The following is a 15,703-nucleotide window of genomic DNA, read 5'->3' as shown; positions in this document are numbered from 1 at the left end:
TAACTTACAATTTGTGATTTTCTCCTTCAGTGATTCTGCTTGTTAACATCAGGTTTTTTCAATAATGCTCAATAGTCACTAAATTAATCACTTAATTATCTCATTAACTTTAACACTCTTGAGTGTGGACTCATATACACTCCCAGCCCCAGGAGTGTTAATTTAACACCGCTCCATCTGAAAGCAGGTGATGGCGATTTACTACTAATCAAGGGAACCGGCTTTACTGACGAGATGCGCATAACAATATCGTGCGATATATCGCCCATCCCTAATTTTTAGAAAATGCTGTGTAAATATGTACCTGATTAAGGTGAGTTAAAATGCAGCCTTATTAATGAGCAAAACGTTCGGATGTTAAACGAACTATTTACGCGTGGCTGGGAGCAGGTGTAGATTTCTTTCGTACCAACTAACATTTGGAAAATACGAACATTTTAATGAATCCGAAAATTTACGCCAGAACCACTTTACACACGATTTACACAAAAATTCGTTCTGCTCGAGTTTCATGAATGAGACCCATTGAACGAATTGCCATATATGTTTGTATTTTTGAAGTTATTTGTAATGGCAACATGTAAAGGGCACTTACAAAAGACCTCAGGAGCATCCATGCTTGATCTCCTCATTTGTTTCATGATAAAGTTCCCTTTTTTCTCCACCATCATTCCTTCTATCTTCTGCAGTAGTCCTTGTATCTCAACGTCTGATATACTCTTATTATTGAAACAGTGAAACTTTCCTCCACATTCAGTCACCAGTCGCTGGAGATCCACATGGTTTTGTAGATGTTCATCAATGGTCTCCTCCAGATCCTCCAGTTCATCTCCATGTGTGAACAAAATCATGATGTAATTCTGAACTTCAGGACCAAATAAACCTTTAATGAAATCCAGGATCTCCTCCTCATTTTGCACAGGTTTCTCTAGAGGAACGGTGATCAGAACTGCACTGAGACCTGCTGAACATCGAGAGACCAGCTGATCCTTCATCTTCTCCAGCTTCTCTTTATTCAGATCTGGATCCAGTAGATCTGGAGAATCAATCACACACACCTGCTTCTCTCCTATCTGTGTTTTACCCTCACACACTTCAGACTCATGATTTTTTACTTTAAACTTTTTTTTTCCCAGTATAGAGTTTCCAGATGAGCTTGTCCCAGAACCCTTCCTGCCCACCAGAAGAATCCGGATCACTGGATCATCTGAACTGGAGCTGATTGCTGACATCTCTGAAAGATACAGAAAATATGTAAATATGTAAATATATAAATATATAAATGCAAAAGCATGTTAATGGTTTAAATTTATTAATGGTTAAAAAAAATGGTTTTAAGTCAGTTATTTATATATTTTGCTGTAGTGTGTCAGTAGGAAATATCAGTTTACATTTCCAAACATTCTTTTTGCCATTAATTGTAATAATCCAGTGAGATTTGTGTATGCACAAGGAGTCTGACAACAGCCAGTATGATCTGATCTCACCATCATCGAGTCCGTCTGTGATTACATGAAGAAACAGAAGAAACTGAGACAAACTAAATCCAGAAGAACTGCGGGAACGTTCTTCAAGCGTCTCGGAGACGTTCCCGCAGTTCTTCTGGATTTAGTTTGTCTCAGTTTCTTCTGTTTCTTCATGTAATCACAGACGGACTCGATGATGGTGAGATCAGATCATCCTGGCTGTTGTCAGACTCCTTGTGCATACACAAATCTCACTGGATTATTACAATTAATGGCAAAAAGAATGTTTGGAAATGTAAACTGATATTTCCTCCTGACACCCTACAGCAAAAGATATAAATAACTGACTTAAAACCATTTTTTCTTTAACCATTAATAAATTTAAACCATTAACATGCCTAAGATTTCTCAGCCTTTTAAGAGGACCAAATCTGAGGTGTGGTCATATTTTGGCTTTTACAAAAGTCCTGAGTGAAACTTAATCGAGGATGGTCACTACAATAGGGGGGAAACACTTCAAATCTGCCGAGTCGTCTTGTGTGACCATCACCCACTGTTTATAGCGAACGTTAAGTTAACTTTGACCTCAATACCAAAACTACGTCTGGGAAATAATTGGGGACAAAATATTGTTTTGAGTTGACATATTTGATCTCACTCACTTAAAATAAACGTGAAGCTTCCGCTTAGAAATGTTCGCAGCAAGTGGCTTTGAGCCAAAGACAAACAATCAAGTTCAAACAAGACTATTAAGAGTGACATTTAAGGGATACTAATGCATAGGCGTAATTTGCGGGTGGGACGGGTGGGACATGTCCCCACCACTATTTTCTAAGGTCGATATTGTCCCCACCACTTTTGAAACATCTCGCATCTTGTATTGAATGTACCAATACAAATAAACAAAACATCTCCAGTTAACTAGCACATTCATTTCGTTCTTTTTTTAAGAGGCGATCTAGCGCTGAAATGTGTTGTTTTTTTAAATCTCAGCCTTTTGAGATTTAGTGATCAAAGTGCTCTTGATCAAAGTGCTCGTTGCCGCTGTGATCAGTGGCGCGGATACTGTGTTTAGTTTGTGGCTCGCGCACAGTCTTCACTCGGACGTGCGCTTCAATCCGTTGTGGAGAGACTCTCTATTAGTTCCGGGGAAATTACAAAAAAAAAAAATAATGCACACAAACGTGTTCCTGCATGATATACAACCACTGAAAAACATAATAGTCCATGAGCCAGGGCCCCATATTTGGTCCATCGGTATCATCTGGGGGGACAAAGTCTCATAGTGATTTTTGGCAAGGTATACACCCCTAGTACTAGAAAAATCACGATAGCAGTGCAGGGGTGGTAGCAAAATCACTTTTTTGAGCTCATGAAGTTACTAACCCCCTAAAATAAATTCAATTTTTTAAATCTGGTGTATATCTGGTTTAGGCTCATGCTAGGGATATTGTCAATATTCTATAATATGGTGTACTGTACTGAATCTGTCTGACAAGTACTGAATCTGTCTGACAAACACAGAGGTCACATGACTTTTTTAAACCAGAAATAACACACATTTTTTCACAATTTCCGCCTAAACTGTATGATTTCTTTTATCCCTGTGGCATGAAAGAACACCAGGGACACAAAACTCAACAACTTCAATACTCAAGGCACTCTGATGACTCAGAAAATGTATAATATACCCATACTATTTATTTGTGAGAGCCTTAAATTAGACTTGTGCAGCCAGCACAAGTCTTCAAAATAGAATAGAGCCAATAGAATGGACAAATAGAATACCCTATTAGTCCAGGGCCAAATGGCCTATTTATTCATGTACAGTTGTAATAAAAAGTAATTGTTTCAATAGTGTTGTCAACATAACACTTGTAAGTGGTTTAACAAAATGTTTCTATCATGTATTTTGATATTCACCCACTTTCAGTTAGAATGTCAGAAAGTAGCTCATGCACGGTCCATATGGATTTTTGTGATATTTCTGCCCAAAGAGTCCTCGATCTTGGGCTTTCTACACATACTCTTATACTCCTTCTGATGCTTCATAAGCCATATAGTCTGAAAATTAACGCACAGACCACGGACGGCGCGCTGCGTGGAACTGTTGGTTCAGTTGACTGGTTATAACAACACTACCAACTATGCCATCTTCAATCAACTTCCGTTGAAGCTGCACAGACTTCAGAAACACAGACACAGACATTAACGCTCTATACATATTGACTCAAGAGTCAGACCACTTTTGGTCTGATTTATCATCAGAAGGAGTCTATAATTTTACATAGTTTAAAACATTTTGAGGAACCTTTGACCAGAAATAATAATAGGTCATATAAGGACATATATATGGCTTATGAAGAATCAGAAGGAGACAATGAGTATGTATAGAAAGTTCAAGATTGAGGACTCTTTGGCCAGAAATATGTTCCTTAGGTCAATTATGGACTTCTGTATGGCTGATCATCAGAAGGAGTCTATAAGTTTATAGTTTAAAACCTTTTGAGGACCCATTGACAAGAAATAATAATAGGTCATATAAGGACATATATATGGCTTATGAAGAATCAGATGGAGTCAACGAGTATGTATAGAAAGGTCAAGTTTCGAGTACTCTTACACAGCAAAATCCCCAGAGTAAAATTAACTCTGTTCAGAGAACATTTGGTCCCTCTCTACAGAGAGTTAAAATAACTCTGAAACAGAGTAAAAGTTAATGAGATACTTAAGTGATTAATTAAGTGATGATTGGGCATTAATGATGAACACCTGCTGTCAACAAGTTCTCAGCAGAGGAGGATTAAACAACTCCATAAACAGCATTACCAGCTTCACTTATTACTAACCAGACTAACTTTATTTCTGTCATACGTTTACAGAAGTTCTTATTGAGAATTGAGGTTTAGATGTTGACGATTTATTGAAAATGTATGATCACCATTATCGTGATGAATGTTTCCTTTAGTTGGGCAGTTTGACTCTAGCTTATATTTTTGAGTGTTTATGGTTTTTGTAACAGCTTTTACCAAAACATGTAATTTGTTGCAAAGAATGCCAGATGCAAAGATGTTCAGGTGATCTAGTTTTCAACAACAAAAAGTAGAATGATGTGCTTATATCATCACTGTCCAAAAGTGGTCATTTGATGTTAATAGATTATGTTCACTAACAATACTCTCTTGCCACAAATTGGACAATTTGAATTTTTTTAAATACATAATTTTTTTTTTTTTTTCTAAGACACAGACATCAAGAATCAGCTTATGAATCTCAACAATGGTAACATGTTTCATGCCGCAATGCATCCTGGGAACCATGAGTTTTATACTATTGTGGCTCCCAGCATGCATTGCAGCATGAAGCATGTCACCATTGTTGAGATTCATAAGCTGATTATTGATGTCTTTGTTTAAAAAAAAAAAAAAAATCTTTGAAAAAATCTTTATTATGTATTTTAAAAATTCTAAATGTCCAATCTGTAGCAAGAGAGTATTGTTAGTGAATATAATCTATTAACATCAAATGACCACTTTTGGACAGTGACGATATAAGCTCATTTTTTTTACTATCTGCTGTTAAACACTATATCACCTGATCATCTTTGTTTTTGGTTTTCTTTGTAACAAATTACATGTTTTGGTAAAAACTGTTACAAAAACCACAAACTCCCAAGAAGAGTCAAACTGCCCAACTGAAGGAAACACTCATCACTATAATGGTAATCATACATTTTCAATAAATCATCAACATCTAAACCTCTGTTAATTCTTAATAAGACCTTCTGTAGATGTCTGCCAGAAATAAAGTCAGTCTGGGGTGCGTTTCCCGAAAGCATCGTTGGCCAACTATGGTCGCAAGTTCCGTCGTTATCAATAGAGTTCAATGGACATTGCGATGAACTTGCGACCATAGTTGGCCAACGATGCTTTCGGGAAACGCACCCCTGGTTAGTAATAAGTGAAGCTGGTAATGCTGTTTGTAGAGTTGTTGAATCCTGCTCTGCTGAGAACTTGTTAACAACAGATGTTCATCATTAATGCCCAATCATCACTTAATTAATCACTTAAGTATCTCATTAACTTTTACTCTGTTTCAGAGTTATTTTAACTCTCTGTAGAGAGGGACCAAATGTTCTCTGAACAGAGTTAATTTTACTCTGGGGATTTTGCTGTGTAGGCATGAAATATGTTCAGTAGTTCAAAAAGGGGCCTCTGTCTGGCTGATCATCAGAAGGAGTCTATAAGTTTATAGTTTAAAACCTTTTGAGGACCCATTGACAAGAAATAAGTTCAATAGGTCAGATTTGGACTTTTATATGGCCTATGAAGCATCAGAAGGAATCTATAAATATGTATAAAAAGTTCAAGATTGAGGACTCTTTGGCCATTAATATGTTCAGTAGGTCAATTCTGGCTCTCTGGCTGATGAAACATCAGGAGTCAATGAGCATGTATAGAAAGTTCAAGTTCATAGACTCGTTGGCCAGAAATGTTCAACAGTCAGTATGGACAATTGTCTGGCCGATGTATTATCTGAAAGAGTCTATAAGTATGAATAGAAAGTTCAAGATCAAGGACTCTTCAGTCAGAAATATTTTCAATATGTCAAATCTGAACTACTGTATGGCTGAAGAAACAGCCTAAGGAGTCAATGAGCATGTATAGAATGTTCAAGATCAAGGATTCTTTTACTAGAAATATGTTCAGGAGGTCAATTATTGACTATTGTCTGCTTGTTGAAACATCGGAAGGAGTCAATGAGCATGTATAGAAAGTTCAAGTTCAGAGACTCGTTGGCCAGAAATGTGTTCAATAGTCAATATCTACAATTGTCTGGCCGATGTACTGGGTTTCCCCATGCTGCCTTGCGCGCAGCGCAATTTTATTCACGCTGCTAGGCAGCCTCCCAGCCAGCACAGCCATGTGGGGCCCAAATGGGTTTGACCTGGGCTATCTAACTGGGACCCAGCCAGTTTTGTCCTCGGTTTCCATGTAGGCCCCACATGGGTTTGCCCAGATGAAATGAACACTGCTTAGTGTGCACAGTACAGGCTGTTTAATGTAACACTGAATCAGTGTTGGAGGTAATGAGATAATTAAGTGATTGAATAATGATAGTGCATTATTGATGAACACCTGCTGTTAACAAGCATAATCACTGAAGGAAAGAGAAACACAAGAACTACTTCCAGCCACAACCTTGGATGAAATCAACTGAAGATAAAATACATTACATCTCTCAAGATCTGATTAAACAACTCCACAAACAGCATTACCAGCTTCACTTATTACTAACCAGACTAACTTTATTTCTATCAGACGTCTTCAGAAATTCTTATTGAGAATTAACAGAGGTTTAGATGTTGATTACTTATTTGAAAGTAATAGTTTGATTTGATGTTACCATTGTGGCGATCAGTGTGTGCTTTAGTCAGGCTCTTGACTTTTTAACATTAGTTTTTCTCTGTCAGCTGTATCTGTTTGTTGTGGTGAGAACAGCAAGAGAAAATATAATCAGATGCTGTTATCTGATTGGTGATAAGAATATAATCATCATGTAGTGGCTTAGCTCACTGATTATGTCTGAGGTTTATACGGGTAGTATGTTATTCATTTTGTTTTATTGTTGTGATTCTACAGCAAGAGAATAATAGAATTTAATCAGAACGTCAAATGATTTTTAACACACCATTTACATATTTTGGACTCCAGTGAGATTTACTCGCACACAGACATCAAGAATCAGCATATGAATCTCAACAATGGTGACATGCTTCATGGTGCAATGCATTCTGGGAGCTATGGATAAGTTTCGTATGGTGCACTCAGAATTAGGGCTGGGCGATATCGCACGATATTGTTATGCGCATCTCATCAGTAAAGCCGGTTCCTTGATTAGTAGTAAATCGCCTTCACCTGCTTTCAGATGGAGCGGCATTTACTACAAAGAGCCGTAGTTAACTGACAAGCTGAGCCATATCCAAGAAGATCCAAGATGGCGGCGCGAGTACATCGCGAGGCTCGCGGTCTCTCCAGATTCTGTAATTTAGCAGTATTTTTCTTGCTCATTTCGGGTCTGTTCGTCCAGAACAGTTGTGCCTTAACATCGTACACCCAAGGTGAGCTTTTGGATATTGGTTTGCGAATTTCCGACAGTTTTATGGACAACCTTCGACTCCTTCCTGAGATCGCCAGATCACCCGAGGCTATGCACTCTGCCCGGCCGGGCGGAAGTGCTCGCAGGCGCCGGCGAGATCGTAAACAAAGGCGGGGGAAGCGCGGAGGACTAAGAGCTAAGCTAAAGCTAACACCACACCGGCTCTCTTTACCCAGCATTTTCCTTGCCAATGTACGGTCGCTGTTGAACAAAATGGAGGAGATTCGACTCAACATCACATACAGCAAGAGACTTTTGAACTGTAATGTTCTAATTTTCACGGAAACATGGTTAAACAGCGGAATACCGGACAACGCTATTGAGCTAGCGGGACGCCATACATTCCGGGCGGATAGAACATTACATGGCTCCGGTAAGACCAGAGGTGGTGGATTGTGCATTTACATTAACAAAGCTTGGTGCACAAACTCTGCTATTGTTGGGAGACATTGTTCAGCTAACCTTGAGTTTCTCATGGTTAAATGTAGACCGTTTTATCTACCGCGGGAGTTCACTTCCACTATTATAACTGCAGCCTATATTCCCCCGGATGCTGATGCCAAGTTTGCTATGAAAGAACTTCACGCAGCCATCAGTAAACAACAGACCGTTCACCCGGAAGCTGCGTTTATTGTTGCGGGTGATTTTAATCATTCAAACTTAAAGTCAGTGCTACCGAAATTTCACCAGCATGTTTCCTGTCACACCAGAGGAAACAAAACCTTAGACCATGTTTACACAAACATGGCTGAAGCTTACGTCGCGACACCCCTCCCCCACTTGGGACAGTCAGATCACCTTTCTTTGTTCCTCACCCCCAAATATGCACCTCTGATCAATCGCGTGAAGCCATCAGTGAAGACCATCAAGGTGTGGCCTGCGGGGGCAGATTTCTCACTCCAGGAAAGGTTTCTACACACAGACTGGAGTATGTTTGCTTCTCAAGCCACCAGTGGCTCTCACACGGACATTGACTGCTACACCTCCTCTGTACTGGATTACATTAATACCACCATTGACAGTGTTACAACCCAGAAGCAGATCACCACATACCCAAATCAGAAGCCATGGATGAACAGGGAAGTGCGACTCCTATTGAAGACACGCAATACTGCCTTCAGATCAGGAGATGCACAAGCCTATAGCACATCCAGAGCAAATCTGAAAAGGGGCATCAAAGAGGCCAAGCACTGCTACAAGCTTAAGATAGAGGGACACTTTTCCAACGCTGACCCTCGGCGCATGTGGCAGGGCATTCAGGCCATCAGTGACTACAAACCCTCTCACTCCACCCCCGCAGCCACTGATGTCAACTTCCTGAACGAGCTAAATGACTTTTATGCTCGCTTTGAAAGAGACAACAGAGAAACTGCCACCAAGCTCAAATCCTCAGCTGACCACCCACCGATCACACTCTCCTCCACAGATGTCTGCAATGCACTGAGCAGGATCAGCGCGCACAAGGCTGCTGGACCAGACAACATCCCTGGACGCGTACTCAGGGCATGTGCGGAGCAGCTCGCTGGGGTTTTTACAGACATTTTCAACCTGTCTCTTGCCCAAGCAACTGTACCAACATGCTTTAAATGCACTTCCATTGTGCCAGTGCCAAAACACTCCAGCCCGAAGTGCCTTAATGACTACCGCCCTGTAGCACTCACACCCATCGTAATGAAGTGCTTTGAGCGGCTGGTCCTGGCACACCTAAAAGACTCTCTACCATCCACATTGGACTCACACCAGTTTGCCTACCGTAGCAATAGGAGCACAGAGGATGCAGTCTCCATGGCACTGCACTCTGTGCTCACACATCTGGACAATAAGAACACTTATGCACGCATGCTGTTTGTTGACTTCAGCTCAGCATTCAACACTGTCATCCCAACTAAGTTAATAGCCAAACTTGGAGACCTGGGCTTCAACACCTCCATGTGCAACTGGATTTTGGACTTCTTGACCAACAGACCCCAGAATGTTCGATCAGGCTCCAACTGCTCCACATCCATCACACTCAACACTGGTGTACCACAGGGCTGTGTGCTAAGCCCGTTCCTCTACTCCCTCTTCACCTCCGACTGCAAGCCTGTGTACGGATCTAATTCCATCGTCAAGTTTGCGGACGACACTACGGTGATTGGTCTCATCAGCAACAACGATGAGACTGCCTATAGGGAGGAGATCAAGCACCTGGCCACATGGTGCACCGAAAATAACCAGCTCCTCAACACCACCAAAACGAAGGAGCTCATCGTGGACTTCAGGAAAGTGTCAAGAGGCACACACGACACCATCCACATCAATGGAATGGCTGTTGAGCGTGTCTCCAGTTTCAAGTTCCTGGGGACCCACATCTCGGCGGACATGACCTGGACAACCAACACCTCCAGCCTGGTCAAGAAGGCTCACCAGCGCCTCTTCTTCCTGAGGACACTGAGGAAGAATCAGCTTTCCTCCACTATCCTGGTGAACTTCTATCGCTGTGCAATAGAAAGCATCCTGACCAACTGTGCTACAGTGTGGTATGGGAGCTGTTCTGTTGCAGAGCGCAAGGCACTGCAGCGGGTGGTGAAAACCGCCCAGCGCATCACTGGGACTCCACTACCTGCCATCGAGCACATCCAGAGGAAACGCTGTCTGCATCGAGCTCGCAGCATCCTTAAGGACTCCTCTCACCCAGCCCACAGACTGTTTTCTCTCCTGCCTTCCGGCAGGCGTTTCAGGTGCCTCCGGACCAGGACCAGCAGACTAAAGAACAGTTTTTTCCCCAGAGCTGTCTCTTTATTAAACTCTAACCCTCATTGATCCCACTCCCCTCATATACTGATTGACTCTCCTCTCCCTCCTCACACCTGCCTCCATTTTGTTATTTGCAATACTATAATGTTCATTTGCACTGCTGACTGTTATTACAGTAACAACTGTTTACATATGCATCTTGCACTACTACCTTGACTGGAATATGCTCATTTGCACTGCCGACTGTTTATTTACAGTACCGACTGTTATATATACATTGCAATATCGTACCCTAACTGTAATATGCAATTACTTTCCACTGCACTCACTCGGATAGCTTCTGTCCAAACTTTATTTGCACTACTTTAAATCCATTGTTATACTGCTCATTAGCCTAACTTATACATATATCTATTTGTAAAATTCTGTTTATAGTAATATCCATCTGTATATTATGCTCACATTCTGTTTATAGTAACAGCCATCTGTATATATATTCATAGTACATATCTATCTGTAAAATTATGTTTATAGTAACAGCCATCTGTATATTATATTCAGTACATATCTATCTGTAAACATTCTGTTTATAGTAATAGCCATCTGTATATTATTATATTCAGTACATATCTAGCTGTAAATTCTGTTCACAGTAATAGTTATCTGTATATTATATTCATAGGACAATCTATCTGTAAATTTTTGTTTATAATAGTATTCAACTCTATATTTATTCAGTACATATCCATGTTCTGCACTTATGAACCACTGTATATCCTGCACTTGCTGCTATTGCACTTCTGGTTAGACCTAAACTGCATTTCGTTGCCTTGTACCTGTACTTGTGTAATGACAATAAAGTTGAATCTAATCTAATCTAATCTAATATCGCATTAATATCGCGGACGTATCGCCAGCGATAATTAATGCGATATGGCTCAGCTTTTTCAGTTAACTACGGCTCTTTGTACACAGCAAAAACTCCAGTGTTAATTTAACACTCCTGGGAGTGTATATGAACACTCAAGAAGTTAATGAGATAATTAAGCGATTAATTTAGTGATTATTGAACATAATTGAAGACAACTGATGTTAACAAGAAGAATCACTGAAGGAGAAAATCACAAATTGTAAGCCACCGTTATGGTGATCATTGTTTGCTTTAGTTGGACTCTTGACCATTATATGTTTACTTTAGATTTTGTTTGGTTGTTGTATCTGAGTTATAACCGCCAGTTGAACAAAGAATAAAGTGATCTGATGGTGTTGGTTATATTATGACTATCATCATTTGAACTTGATCACTGTACTCATTAAGATCCTTCTTTCTGACTTCGATTTATGTTGTTGGTTACACAGCATAACTGTGAATCTGCATAAATGCCCAGAATTTTTTATATAATATAAAGGATTTCTTTAGTAGTTGTTTAAAAAAAAAAAAAATCTTTATTTTAGGCACACACAGACGTCAATATTCAGTCTATGCATCTCAACAATGGTGACGCACAGAATATTCAATTAGGAAAAGTAAATTATATAGACAATTCAGATTATATTTATTCATACCGCAATGCATGATGGGAGCCATTAATGAGTTGTGATTGGTGGCAGCCACTGCAACATGCTTTATTATTGTCACCATTGTTGAGATTCACAGGCTGATTATTGATGTCTGTGTTTCTAAATGAATTTATTTGAAAGTGTTTTGGTCAGAACAATGTTTATTAAATATATTGGATTATAAGTAAAGTACTGATAATTATATATAATTACATATATGCAACATATATGCTGTAGAAACACAAAGCTGCTGCTAACACGCTAAACCAAACTATCTCAATAAGTTTCATTTTTCAGATCACAGCATGATTATGTCAAAACATAATCAACACTATCAGATCACACTTTACTTTGTTCATTTAACTGTTATAAATCAATAACAGCAGACAAACAACAGTAAAATTTAAACATACAAGGGTCAAGAGCCCAACTAAAGCAAACACCCATAACCATAATGGTAACTTACAATTTGTGATTTTCTCCTTCAATGATTCTGCTTGTTAACATCAGGTGTCTTCAATAATGATCAATCATCACTCAATTAATCACTTAATTATCTCATTAACTTTAACACTCTTGAGTGTTAATTTAACACTCATATTTTAACACTTTACACTCTTGAGTGTGGACTCATATACACTCCCAGGAGTGTTAATTTAACACCGCTTCATCTGAAAGCAGGTGATGGCGATTTACTACTAATCAAGGAACCGGCTTTACTGATGAGATGCGCATAACAATATTGTGCGATATATCGCCCAGCCCTACTCAGAATGCATTGCAGCATGAAGCATGTCACCATTGTTGAGATTCATATGCTGATTCTTGATGTCTGTGTGCAAGTACAACTTTCAGTAGTCCAACATGTGTAAATGGGGTTTAAAAATCATTTGATGTTCTGATTAAACTGTGCTGGATCTCTTGCTGCAGAATCACAACAATAAAACAAAAAGAATGGCATACTACCCGTACAAACCTTACACAAAATATCAGTGAGTTAAGCCACTACATGATGATGATTATATTCTTATCATCAATAAGCTTACAGCATCTGATTGCATTTTCTCTTGCTGTTCTCACCATAACAAACAGATACAGCTGCCTGAGAAAAAGCAAATGTCAAAAAGTCAAGAGCCTGACTAAAGCACACACTGATCGCCACAATGGTAACATCAAATCAAACTATTACTTTGAAATAAGTAATCAACATTTTAACCTCTGTTAATTCTCAATAAGAATTTCTGAAGACGTCTGGCAGAAATAAAGTCAGTCTGGTTACTAATCAGTGAAGCTGGTAATGCTGTTTGTGGAGTTGTTTAATCCGATCTTGAGAGATGTAATGTATTTTATCTTCAGTTGATTTCATCCAAGGTTGTGGCTGGAAGTAGTTCTTGTGTTTCTCTTTCCTTCAGTGATTCTGCTTGTTAACAGCAGGTGTTCTTCACTAATACAAAATCATTATTCAATCACTTAATTATCTCATTACCTCCAACACTGATTCAGTGTTACATTAAACAGCCTGTACTGTGCACACTAAGCAGTGTTCATTTCATCTGGGCAAACCCATGTGGGGCCTACATGGAAACCGAGGACAAAACTGGCTGGGCCCCAGTTAGATAGCCCAGGTCAAACCCATTTGGGCCCCACATGGCTGTGCTGGCTGGGCAGATTGATATATTCAGATGTTATATCATCCTGACAAAAGTCCATTTTTGACATACTGAATTTTTGAAATACTTTGAGTACTTGAAACTTGACCTTTCCATAAATACTCGTTGACTCTTTCTGATTTTATGTCAGCCATACAAAAATCCATATTGGACCCAAATATGCTCATGCACGGAATGTTGATGGATTTTGACAGTTTGACAAGGTTTTGTCAGTTTTGTGAAAAGATTGTTGGTTCAGTTGCTCTGCTCATCTCTCTATTTTTACAGCGATTGATTCCTGCCGGTTCCATAATGAGACTGGCGTGGCCAGAGACATTTTGGGTGTGGCGGCATATTAAATATATTATAATGAGTTTTTCTGTGTGAGAAATACAATGTGTGGCGAGAGGGCGTGACAAAAGACCGAAATGAGTGACTGTCAAGTGACACTTGAGAGCCCTGACTGCACTGTAGCAGTTACTGTTACACTGTTTACCCTGCAAGCTAGCTAGCCTGCTAGATAGCTAGCCTGCTAAAAACATCAAGCTTACATTAGCTACTGCTACCCCACCAATTCACAAGCACAAGAGAAAAAGTATTTTGTACTTACATTTAATACCCCTGGAATGGAAGATGATTGAAGATGGCATAGTTGGTAGTGTTGTTATAACCAGTCAACTGAACCAACAATCTTTTCACAAAACTGACAAAACCTTGTCAAACTGTCAAAATCCATCAACATTCCGTGCATGAGCTACTTTCTGATATTCTGACATTCTAACACTCAAATGTTTTAAACTATGTAAAATTATAGACTCCTTCTGATGATAAATCAGACCAAAAGTGGTCTGACTCTTGAGTCAATATGTATAGAGCGTTAATGTCTGTGTCTGTGTTTCTGAAGTCTGTGCAGCTTCAACGGAAGTTGATTGAAGATGGCATAGTTGGTAGTGTTGTTATAACCAGTCAACTGAACCAACAGTTCCACGCAGCGCGCCGTCCGTGGTCTGTGCGTTAATTTTCAGACTATATGGCTTATGAAGCATCAGAAGGAGTATAAGAGTATGTGTAGAAAGCCCAAGATCGAGGACTCTTTGGGCAGAAATATCACAAAAATCCATATGGACCGTGCATGAGCTACTTTCTGACATTCTAACTGAAAGTGGGTGAATATCAAAATACATGATAGAAACATTTTGTTAAACCACTTACAAGTGTTATGTTGACAACACTATTGAAACAATTACTTTTTATTACAACTGTACATGAATAAATAGGCCATTTGGCCCTGGACTAATAGGGTATTCTATTTGTCCATTCTATTGGCTCTATTCTATTTTGAAGACTTGTGCTGGCTGCACAAGTCTAATTTAAGGCTCTCACAAATAAATAGTATGGGTATATTATACATTTTCTGAGTCATCAGAGTGCCTTGAGTATTGAAGTTGTTGAGTTTTGTGTCCCTGGTGTTCTTTCATGCCACAGGGATAAAAGAAATCATACAGTTTAGGCGGAAATTGTGAAAAAATGTGTGTTATTTCTGGTTTAAAAAAGTCATGTGACCTCTGTGTTTGTCAGACAGATTCAGTACTTGTCAGACAGATTCAGTACAGTACACCATATTATAGAATATTGACAATATCCCTAGCATGAGCCTAAACCAGATATACACCAGATTTCAAAAACTGAATTTATTTTAGCGGGTTAGTAACTTCATGAGCTGAAAAAAGTGATTTCGCTACCACCCCTGCACTGCTACCGTGATTTTTCTAATACTAGGGGTGTGTACCTTGCCAAAAAACAATGATAGCATTTGACTTTTGCACGTAAGACTTTCTTTGGCTGCTATAATTGAGTGTTTCTAAAACATATTTGTTATGGCTCAAAAGCCAAGGAAAAGTCTGATCGGGTGTTGATGGTGAAGGATTAATGATGACGACAATCATCATTTAGTGACTTGATTCACTGATTTCATTCAGAGTCTGATCTCTGATTGAAAGGGCAACTTATTAGTTTTACTCAAAACTGTGATTCTACAGCATAAGAGCTAGCCATGTTGTGGCCATCAGATAATATGAGGGATTTTACAAATAGTTGTGTACAAAAAGTTTCACAGAAAAGGTATTGCATTAC

General features: G+C 39.3%; 1 protein-coding gene across 1 annotated transcript in view; it reads right to left on the bottom strand.

Moving 5' to 3' along the window:
- The window catches only part of LOC311291727 (uncharacterized protein), a 76,075-nt gene that overhangs the window by 36,717 nt on the left and 23,655 nt on the right, over positions 1 to 15,703 (bottom strand). Inside the window, exon 4 of the mRNA XM_084410933.1 lies at positions 596 to 1,234. Within this exon, the coding sequence (XP_084267059.1) occupies positions 596 to 1,234 (639 nt within the window). The remainder of the gene's footprint in view (positions 1 to 595; positions 1,235 to 15,703) is intronic.

The sequence above is a fragment of the Rutilus rutilus genome, assembly GCF_951802725.1.
Source record: "Rutilus rutilus genome assembly, chromosome: 1".
In the NCBI taxonomy this organism is placed as follows: Eukaryota; Metazoa; Chordata; class Actinopteri; order Cypriniformes; family Leuciscidae; genus Rutilus; species Rutilus rutilus.
This window is presented reverse-complemented; position numbering and strand designations above follow the sequence as displayed.